The sequence below is a fragment of the Garra rufa genome, chromosome 6 (genome assembly GCF_049309525.1).
Source record: "Garra rufa chromosome 6, GarRuf1.0, whole genome shotgun sequence".
In the NCBI taxonomy this organism is placed as follows: domain Eukaryota; kingdom Metazoa; phylum Chordata; class Actinopteri; order Cypriniformes; family Cyprinidae; genus Garra; species Garra rufa.
In genome coordinates this window covers 24,240,077-24,251,777 of record NC_133366.1, presented here as the reverse complement: position 1 = coordinate 24,251,777, position 11,701 = coordinate 24,240,077, and the positions used below count along the sequence as shown (strand labels likewise).

The 11,701-nt window shown below is 38.5% G+C and overlaps 1 protein-coding gene across 1 annotated transcript; it reads left to right on the top strand.

Annotated features, from left to right (window-relative positions):
• Positions 1-1,161: 1,161 nt before the first annotated feature.
• On the top strand, positions 1,162-2,676 carry kctd12.2 (potassium channel tetramerisation domain containing 12.2). Its single transcript, XM_073842436.1, has one exon. It carries the CDS (start codon positions 1,218-1,220, stop codon positions 2,028-2,030), a length of 813 nt encoding a protein of 270 aa, XP_073698537.1. The 5' UTR covers positions 1,162-1,217; the 3' UTR covers positions 2,031-2,676.
• The last annotated feature ends 9,025 nt before the right edge of the window (positions 2,677-11,701 follow it).

Here is an 11,701-nt window from a genome sequence, read left to right as displayed (position 1 = left end):
CCTACCCAGCACCTGGGTAAAAATATTACTGTAGAAACAAACCCAATAAAATGACCCAACAGGCTGAACCTAGCATCTGGGTTAAAAAAAATAACTCAATATGTTATTGTGTAGCTATATATAAAACATTATTAACAACTTTTAAAGGATATACAGTATACATAAAAAATTAAACATTTTAAAAAAGTAAAGAAACACTTGTTTTGATGTACACTTGGGCAAATTTTACTGGTTTGGTAGTCAGTGAATGTTTAATGAAATGTAAAGTTTTATAGGCCTATTTGTTTCCTGGAATTCCTGCCATTGTTACACATTACATCTAGGCTACTAAAGTAGCCCAATAGCAGCATAAATTATGCAACTAACCTTAATCCTAACCTATACTGAGTAGCCCACAAGTTGAGTATAATACACTGTAACAAGAACACCTTGAAAGTTTTCATATTTCTGATATTTCTTACCAGCAATCAAAAGAGCATATCTGTGGCGCTGATGCCAAATCTCCCTGGTGAAAAAAAAAAACAGCTAAAACCAGCCTAGGCTGGTTGGCTGGTTTTAGCTGGTCAAACAGCCTGGTTTTAGCTGGTCATAGCTGGAAGGCAGGCTGGTTTTAGAGGGGCTTTGTCCACTTTTCCAGCCTGGCCAGGCTGGTCAGGCTGGGAAACCACCAGCTAAAACCAGCCTGACCAGCCTGGGAGACCAGCTAACCAGCCACTTCCAGCTTAAACCAGCTAAAACCAGCCAACCAGCCTAGGCTGGTATTAGCTGTTTTTTTCAGCAGGGCTACTTTAAAAATGCTTCCACTGAAACATTCCTTGATCTTTGGAACCTCCTACTGGATAACAATAAACATCAATTTGACAACATGTGCAAAAAGGGAGGCAAACCAAAGAGTAAAAATAAATAAATAAATAAATAAATGATCCTAAAAGAATTCTGTAGATTGGCAGCTGTACGGTATAAATAAAAATCCAATATGCTCTGAAAAAAGGCAAAATTGTTAAGATAATAACATTTCCAGCAATTAGATAATGCACAATTTTTAAGCAAATCACGGTGAATTTCGTTTTACTGGGAGGTAGTAAAGAGTTAATACAGCCGTCAGATTCCTCCTCCTACGTAACTCTGTTTAGCCTACATAAACAAAGCTGAAATATTTCTTTCCAGTCTTCTTCAGTCCCGTGATTGCACCGGAGGTCTCGCGCAGCTGTGCAGAGATGGACAAGATTCGCGCAGATGCTCCCCAGCGATTCCCCGAAATTATTGAGCTCAATGTCGGCGGGCAAGTTTACGTTACGCGCCACTCAACTTTACTCTCCGTGCCCAATTCTTTACTTTGGACCATGTTCAGTCAGAAGAAACCCACGGAACTTACCACCGACAGCAAAGGACGCTACTTTTTGGACAGGGACGGCTTTCTCTTCAGATATATTTTGGATTACTTGCGGGACCAGACTCTGGTTTTGCCCGATTACTTCAAAGAGAAGGCTAGCCTTCTTAAAGAGGCAGAGTATTTCCAACTTCAAGACCTGGCAAAACGCCTAAGACCAGCAGTCAGTAAGGAGAACTCCATCAGCGAGGAGGTGTGCCAGAGCGACCCGGAGGAGGCTGCGCTCGCTGGCACAAGTATCACCAGCACCGGTCCTCGCTCTCCGTCTTTGGACGCGAGGAAAATCGGCTTCATAACCATCGGGTACAGAGGCTCCTATACCATAGGACGAGACATCCAACAGGACGCCAAATTTCGACGGGTGGCGAGAATCACCGTATGCGGAAAAACATCTCTCGCCAAAGAAGTTTTCGGGGACACTCTGAACGAGAGCAGAGACCCCGACAGACCCCCAGAGAGATACACGTCTCGCTATTACCTGAAGTATAATTTCCTGGAGCAAGCCTTTGACAGGCTGGCGGAGGTTGGCTTCCACATGGTTGCGTGTAGCTCCACGGGCACCTGCGCGTACGCGAGTAACGACCCCAACGAGGACAAAATCTGGACGAGTTACACCGAGTACGTTTTTTGCAGGGGGTGAAGTGGACTCACTTTTGAGAACTGTTATTCTAATTTCTCGGACACTCACCTTTCCGTTCGTTGCGCACCAAGAATGTGTAGTTTTTTTCCCACAACGTCAATATGTAAAGACTGTAAGTCGCTAAGCAGACGTTTTGTGCATATTTTGTGTGTAAGTAATAATTTAATAATAGCGGTCTCCAAAATCTGTCGTCAGTTCCCAGGATTCAAACAACCGCTGACAGCAATTTTCAGTATTTAATTTAAATACAGTAGGTTTGGACTCGAGGAAGCACAAAATGTACTCTCAATGGCCTGTTAAAATCAAACAAACATTTATTCCACTTAGGTTCTTTATATTTTGTGATATTAAAAATTCATTACATTCCTGCATATACAAGTTTACCTTTTTTTGAGAGCACACCCAGAAGCTCAACAAACACAACAGAAACAAAAATGAAATGTTATCCCAGTAGTAAAACAGCAATTTGTTTCATAATGAGTAAATATACACTACTCTCCCCTCTGCTTTTCACTGAACATTTACATTTCTGAGATGATAATTTGTTTTTTGTGTTTTGCACTTCTATGTATTTTTTTTATTATTATTATTCTTAGCCAAGATGTCTGTCAGCTTCATACACATAATAAACTAATCATGAAAGACATATTTGGATGGAGACTCTGAATACTGCCACGTTATATTTTGATTTGATTTTATGCATGTCAAATATAATGTGTCCCATATGATATTTGCAAACTACTGCAAACCTAGACCACATATCCTGTCACAGATTGTGTGAAATAACAACGTAAAGCACAGGAACTGTGGTGCACACTAACTGAACACCTTTGGTGATGGTGCAAGAGCTGGCTTAGTGGGCGGAGGCTCCAAAAGGAGATGTGAATGTGAGTGGAGAAGAGACACTGTCTGGCCTGAGGAAACAGATGGACTACTAGGAGACAGAGAACAGGAACTAGGCCTGTGTTTGCCAGCAGTCCTGTGACTACACACACAAAACATATAAAGGGCACTGGACACTTTCTCTTTATAATGTTACACAGATAGAATCAAAATATGCAAATATCTGTGGTTTGAGCAACATAGAGCATGTAAACATGCTTTTATTTGTAACTGTCAGGTGTTATGAATAGTATATGACTGACAATGCTGGGCCACCTGGAGAGTGTCAGTATCACAGAGACAGGAACAAATTCTCTCTCTAGAGGAAGTTGTATCAAGAGGAAGAGAGAAAGCAGATAACCAGCAAAAAAAATAAAAAAATACGCTGAACAGAAAACAAAGAGCCTTCACTTTGACTCTGAAAATGTGTGTGTCCGTGTTAATCAGTGAACCCAGCTAACAGGGAATGTTCTCAGAACTTTGGCTAATGATCTGGCAAGATTTCCTCAAATTTATGAACAAACATTCCTCCAGAAACCTTAATTGAATAATGTTTTTTTTTCTTTCAGCGTTATCTTTCAGGTTTTTAATAATGCTCTCAAAAGGTTATCACAAGAATATTATTTAATCTATGAAACATTGCACGTCTAACTTTTTTTTATGTTAATGCACTCTTAAAGGTTCTTTATTGGCATTGATGGTTCCATGAAGAACCTTTCAAATGCAGAAAATTTTCTTTATAGTGAAAAAAGTTTCTTTAGATATTTTGAATGTACTTCAAATTGGTTCATTTAAGAACTGTTCCCTGTAAGGTTCTTTGGGGAACCAAAAATGGTTCTTCTGTGGCATCACTGTAAAACCACCCCTTTAAAGCCTTTGTTTTTAAGAGTGTACTTGTTTCAGAACATTCAGGGAAATTCAAATGTTCCCACAATGCTTGTAAAAAGATAAAATGGAATGTTCCTTTTAAGTCCAAAAAGTGCTTTTAAAATATTTTAAAAACTGAATGTTTTAAACATTCAGAGAACATTCAGAAACAACATTTTCACACAATGAGAAGCTGAGATTATATTTAATGTCCAACTGGAATGTTAAAATTAAAAAATTTAAAAATTTAAAAAAAAAAAAAAAAAAACATTGTAGGCCATATATTCCATAGTTTCACATTATTAAAGGGATAGTTCACCCAAAATTGAAAATTCTGACATTAATTACTCACCCTCATGTCGTTCCAAACCTGTAAGATTATCAGTCGGAATCTTCGGAACACAAATTGAGATATTTTTGATGAAATCCAACAGCTCAAGGCACAGAAACGTAGTAAGGACGTCATTAAATTGTTCATGTGACATTAGTGGTTTAACCATCATTTTATAAAGCTACAAGAATACTTTTTGTGCACATAAAAATAAAAATAAAACACAAATGCATTGTGATGCTCCCCAAAATGGTACTAGGGTGATGCAAAGGGGAGGAATTGCTGATTGAAGTTATTTATTTTATTTTTTTGTGCACAAAAAGTATTCTCAAAGCTTCATAAAATTACAGTTGAACCACTAATGTCACATGTTTTTTTTTTTTTTTTTTTTTTCAATGTTCTTGGTATCTTTCTGGACCTTGACTGTGGTAGGAACCTTGCTGTCTATGAAGGGGCAGAGAGCTCTTGGATTTCATAAAAAAATATCTTAATTTGTATTCTGAAGATGAACAAAGGCCTTACGGGTTTGGAACAGCAAGTGGGTGAGTAATTAATTACAGAATTTTCATTTTTGGGTGAACTCATTTTGGCCTTTAACTTACAGAGTAGATCAGTAAGATAAAAATGTGTACAAAGCACTTCGCAATCAAAAATATTGTTTAAACTACAAAATTGCAACACCATCTTTCAAAATTTGACTTGTCAATCATGACAGTAGTTAATGCACTAGCAATGATAGAAGAGTTTTGATGTTTTTGCATGCAACTAGAGCAGATAAACTTTTCACACTTTAAAAGTTGTGGTTCCTTCTTTGTGCATTCCACCCACACAAGTGACAAACCATCATGACATTTTATCTGTTCCTCAAAACACCCAAAAGTCCTTCCCTATGTTTTAACTCAAGCGAAAATAGATCTTACCGTACGTCTAAACACAGAAGTAAAAACAGCCTGCTTTGCTATCATGGTCACACTAAAGGCCAGCATTACCAATATATTTGGTAAGTCTAGATTTATGTGGTCAAGAAAAGATTACCATGCAGAAGTTTTTCTTCACACACTAAAAGCACAAGCCATGTGCCTAACAGGCTAGGAATTTTGGAAAAACATGACACTGCACCTTTCAGTTATAACAAAAGTTTCCTGTTTCAAGCAAAAGGTGTTTTCCACATGTAATGTTACACTAAAGTACAACTTCCCTTGTCAGAAGACAAAGAAAAGATAGATAATAGACAAGGGATGCTTCCAAAAGTCATTTCCAGAGTTTTAAAAAATGGTATCTCTGGCCCTCTTCAACGGCTTGTAATAATTCAAAGAAATACTTTGTCTCTCTCTGCCAGACCGGAGACATACGCTATGGAGGAGACAGCAGATGGAAGCTGGAAGACACTCTATTTGTTCTCTTGAATTCTTTTGGACATCTATTCATTCATTCTTTCAGTCAACGAAAATTAAACACACTAAAAATGAAGGATTGTGCAGAACATTTGGAAAAATCCTTTTTGATGTTTTAAACACAGACAGATGACAGATAGATGACAGATAGATAGATAGATAGATAGATAGATAGATAGATAGATAGATAGATAGATAGATAGATAGATAGATAGATAGATAGATAGATAGATAGATAGATAGATAGATAGATAGATAGATAGATAGATAGATAGATATTTTTTTCGACTCGACCGATCCGAGTTCGAATCCCCCTTCTGGCGAACTTTTTTTCTCCCTTTTCAAATCTCATATCATATCGAAAAGGCATTTATATTCAATAAAAATGAAGGACATAATTGAAAAGTTGAAAATAAAGTATCAGTTAGGGTTAGGGTAGTTGTAGGGAGGACTTATTGTCCAGTTGTTTTAAAACTATAATTTACACTCAGTTTTAATATAATCTAATACTGAGGTGCAGATAATTGTGTCTATTTGCAATTAGTGTAAATAGCCTCTGCCATAAAAAAAGGTAAATTTGAGTTTATATATAAAAATTCTGACTTTATTCTCGCAATTCCAAGAATAATACTCACAATTTCAATAAAAAAAACAACCGCTCGTCATTCTCTCTTTGCCGCATTTCCCATATAGCTAAAATGAACTTTATAACATGTAAATTGATTTAAACTTAATACAATTAATTTACTGCCTTTGATGCGGCCGTTCTAATGCTAAACAAAACACATAACTTTGCCATTCGCTCGTCAAAAACTTTGTTAACGTCATTTGTCTGATCATGTATAAAGCTAAAATACCAACTCGGACAACGCATTGTTTCATTATTGGTTATATTTATTTAATAATTCCCCCTTTATATCTTTATTTTAGTGCAGGGGTTTTCAAACCTGTCCTGGAGCCTCCCCTGCCCTGCACATTTTGCTTGTCTCTCTCATCTAATACACCTGATTCAAATCATCAGCTCATTAGTAGAGACTGCAAGACCTGAATTGGGTGTGCCTAATAAGGGAGACATACAAAATGTGCAGGGCAGGGGAGGCTCCAGGACAGGTTTGAAAACCCCTGTTTTAGTGCATGGTGTGCAGTGGGCGGAAGTCAGCCGTAGCCAACTTGGAATTGTGTCATCGCGCGTCACACCCAGATAATTGAAAAATGGCCAAAGCGGCGGGACGTGGGTGGAGCTGGTTGCTGAAACCACGCCCGCCTAGCGTGACATTGGTTACAGCAGCGGCAACCCATCTGTCACTCAAGTGGCCACGCCCTTAATTATGCAGAACTGTAAGGCTTAATATAACTTAAAAACCCCAAACCCTTTTGGAGCCAGTCTCTAGTGGCAAGTCGATGAATTGTAGTCTAAGTCACTTTCATGTTGGTTTCAATAGAGAGAGCGGGAGGTCGCCGCTTGGTCTAGATCCCAGTGGCAGATAGGTTTAGAGGTAGGGTTAGGGGTAGGTCATTTGTACGAATTCATACGAATTGGGGAACTTGTAAAATATGCACAATTTAGCAAAAATCATCCAAATTCGTACGAATTAGCCATCTCGTAAAATATATACAAACTCAGATCAGGTTGGTCTGAGTTTGTATTTTGGTCTGAGTTTGAGTACACTTTGCACACAAAAAGTACTCTCATAGCTTTATAACATTATAACCTGATGACACATGGACTATTTTAACAATGTCCATTTTCCCTAAGAAAGTTTTTATGTTCTTTTTATTCATTTTATCACTGTTAGGTTGTGTTTTGTTCCAATCCTGTTCAACCTGTTGCTGAGTGAACACTGAGAATATTAGGAAATGTTGTTAGAACATAACATTGTTAGCTGGGAAGATAGTTAGATTCATATTACATGAATAGATCATTCAGACATTTAAATGAATGACAGCACACACTACAGTACATAACGGTCTTGTACAAATTGGGAAAACCTGGAAGATAAATGTCATGCAGGGCTTAAATTTGATTGCCTTTTGTCCTGCTGTTGACCAAAACAAGTATATAAGTTCCTGTATGTTAAATATTTGCATGTAATGTTTATTTAAAGAAGGATTTTTGTGTACAGTTATGATCGGTCGAGAGGACTCTCCAGCATTCAGACATATCTCTCCAGGAGCCTCTGTCATAAACCGCAGAGAGTCTTTGCCTCTATGTAAACCAACTCCATAGCGACAAGCCCAGATCAATATAATCGAATGTCCTGCTGCATGCTCAAGAGCTTCGTACCTTCATTCTGTTTGTCTAATAACCAACACGGGTCAGTGGCTAAATCAGGAATGCCTGTGTTGTGAATTACAAGGCTTGGGCTAAGGCTATGCTTCGAAGATTGGCAGGTTTAACGAGGGTAAATATAATGGTTAAATTCCATCTGACTCACAGAAAAGAATGAGAAGGATGGCGAAGACGTCATGTCATCACCATGACAACCACTTTTAGTGTGTTTACAAAGTCACTTTATGACTGCAGGAGGCAACTGCACCTGTAAATGCCTATGTTGAAGGGTTGTTGTCATTATCCAAATGAGGTTTTTCTTTACTTGCATTGTTTATCTAGAGACTGAATTCGAGCCTGCTCATATCACCTTCAAATAAGGTTTTTGTGGTAGCCTGCGTCACATTTTCTTAGTTAAATAAACATTATTTATATTACTATTTTATGTTTTTACATTAACAATGTAATCAACACTATCATTATTAAAGCCAAGTATGAATCTCACTATCAGATCCCATGACAAAAAGGCTCCTGTGGGAACTTTTTCGCAAGATGTGCAATATGTACTAATAAGAACACTGCAGTTTCCAACAGAAATGAACACTAAGAGGTGGTAAAACATACCACCTTTACTTGTAATCATTGTACACAGTTATAATTACAGCTCCATATGCCTTGCCTTCTGGGTGTAAAAAGCTTGCCTGGTAGCTCAGCCGCAGTGTTGGGGAAAGTTACTTTAAAAAGTAATGCATTACAATATTGAGTTACTATATTTGTTTGGCCAGTGTCTTTGTGGGTTTTGGTTGTTTTGCTGTTTTGGGCTGTAAGGACCTTTGAAATAACTGAAATCATGTGGCGAAGTGATATAGACATTTAATGAAGTCAAGTGGTGCCTGGAACTACGTTCACCGTGCGTTTCCCTAAAAATAATGCACACCATTAGAACGTTTGTCAGATTCAAGCATTCAACAGCCCCGTAGTATAATCTAGAACAAAAGTAAGATCTTACTCACGATTTCTCTCAACATGGGGAAAGGAGAGCTTTAAATCAAAAATGGGAAAAAAGTAACTGGCGTTACTTACCTGAAAAAGTAACTCAGATGTTTTCCTTTAAATTAAAAAGTAATGCGTTACTTTACTAGTTACTTGAAAAAAGTAATCTGATTATGTAACTTGGATTACTTGTAATGCGTTACTCCCAACACTGCACAAACACAAGAGGCAGGATTTATCGCGTGAACCAATCACAGCCGACCATAACCAGTCATATCGCATTGAAGGCTACTCTCACGTGACTTTCCCTCATTCATTCTTAATTACCCCCCACCAAACTAACCACACGCTTTAGGGGGTCTGTTAAAACTCAATGAGCTCAGGGGAGGCGAGAGAGACACAGACTCCCACTGTAAGTTAGTTTACCTGCTGGTGTCACTGTTAGACAGTGTTTCTTTAGAAAAAATAATGCTTTTATTAGTTTTATTAGTGCTTTTTAATGTAATTTTTAATAGTACATTTTGCAGTATTGGCTCTGTTTTGATATTTTGAGGAGGCATTTTCTATCACAGAGCTGATCCTAAGTTAGTAAAATGAGGCTTTTAGCTCCAAAGGCTCATTGGCCAGTAGTGTGCAGACTAAAAGAACATAATGTTGGCAGAATGTCTATAGCACAGTGGTCACATGGAAAACAGGGAGTCTTTTGCTGGTCCCAGTGTGGGGGACATCCCAAAGCTTCTGGAGCAGAACATAGCCCAGGGTCTACTCACTAGAGAAATTTAATTTAAGATAAGGTTCACTACAAATCAAAGTCAACTAAATCCAGAAGTCTTAGAAGGGGGATTTAGAGGCTTGTTTTTACCTCTAACTAATAATTGCCTTTGGCTAAATTTGGTCAGACATCTCTTCACAGAGCAGATTTTCCTTGAAATAGGGCCAGTTTATGTTATTACACAAAGATTATGAACAATATAGGCAATAGAAAAAGGCTCCGTGTAAATCCACAGGGCATGAGTCATTTTTTATTGCAGACTGTTTAAACGAGGAGGATTCGATGAATACTTCTCAGCATGTTCAGTGGGAACGGGTCAATATTGTATTTTAATATAACATCGCTGAGCGCATCAAAGAAAATCTATACAAGATAAAGCTCTTCCATAGCCTTGTGGGTTTAATAAAGAGCAGATTTGATCTTTTCCTTCACATGCGGTTAGGGTCGAATGTGGTCTTCTAAGATGACATGAGATGTGTGCTTGTCTTTAGTGTGTATATGTCCGTGATGGTGAGAGAATCTGACCTGGGAGCAGTTATAAAAGACAAGGTGCTCCCCCTTCAGGGCAGAGAGTAACAGTTAAGAAGGCTACAAGTTGCCCTTTTCCACTCATCATAGACTAGATGTGAGAATATAGTAGTTGATATTGGAATTTTGACAGGAATCAGCTCCTAAATGGGAATTTTTAGCTGGTGCTGGTGTCCTCTGTAAATGTCGCCACTGCTTTCCCTCTCACTGTGTCTTCTGCCAAGTCAGGCTTCCGCTCCGTGGAGGTCCGGTTAGTCTCACGCTGCTCTTTCTGAGCATGGTAAAGGCCGCCGGCATCAATCAGCGGTGGGGAACAAAAGCAGGCGCTCGGGCGCACACCTCCCAGCATCCTGCACCCCCGCTGGCTCTGACACAGGGCTCTTTTGGAGAAAACGGAACCCCTGCAGACTGTAAAAAGGCCAGGAAATCTACTGTCCCAGCACTCAAGAGTGTTGATATGTAAAAAAAAATAGAGACTTGGGCACATGCACACACACCCCTGCTGCTTTACCTCATTTGTAAGTAATACAAAATTCACACATAAACAGAAAAAGTGTGTAATGATTATCACCAACTTATGGACAGAAAATAGACTTGTACAACACATGCCATAAGTGTCTCAATGATTTCATATTTTCTCCCCCCAAAAACAGAAAACAAATTAATAGCTGTTCTATCATGAAACAAATTTACTGTAACTGCATTATACTGAAGAATAAAGTGTAGGTAGTAATGATCTGTAGGAAGAATCCCATGCAATAGATCTAGACAGGTGCTGCTGGGGAGGAGGAAGGCTGAAGAAAGTTCTCATGGTGCACAGTACAAAATAAATAAGGTTGCTTAGATAGGAAATAGAAATCGATGGGCTACGCTGCTGATTTTGGAGAATCACTCAGATACTCAGAAGAGTTTCATAACTGAACTATGAATTTCTGAAAAATATTGTCACTATCATACACAGATATGATGGCTTCAGTCACATCGACAGCCTAACAAAAACTACTTTACCAATTTAAGCCCAGTGGTTTAACAGTACATGCATTTGCCTACGGTTTAGTTCATGCAGTCAGAAGATGAATACAGTCTGGTAGTCAGACAGGGGATCTGTCCAGAAGAGGACATGCATGGTAATGCAACTATAACCATCACAACAGGAAAGAACAGAATAAGAGACAATTTATGCACCAACACAAAACAACAATGGCAATTTCGATGGCATGCAACTTGAAGAAGCACCTTCCTGTTTTAAATCAGCAGTGTGGGAAAGTTTTGGGCTCTAGAGATGCACTGGTCGACCAGCTATAAATTGAAATTGATTTTTCAATTTTATTTTGGCCGATCTCTATTCCAGAATTGCACACAAACTGCATTGCAATCATTTCCCACAATGTAACTTGTGTGGAATTTTTATGATGTGTGTAAAGATGAGAAAATACTGTACAGGGCAGATCAAGCTCACTGTTCACGATCCCCACGAAATATAGGTAGACAAAAATGTCTTCAGAAATGTTTTGATGCTATTTTCTTTTCCTCTTACCGCCATAATAAAGTAGTGTTTATAAGCGCAGCTGCTTTGTTTACAGCAGTAACCAAGAAAACACTGTATAGCTGCTGTTCCATAAGCGCCCCCTGTTG

Coding starts and splice junctions, on each gene's coding strand:
- kctd12.2 (XM_073842436.1), top strand. CDS start 1,218: ATGGACAAGATTCGCGCAGATGCTCCCCAGCGATTCCCCGAAATTATT.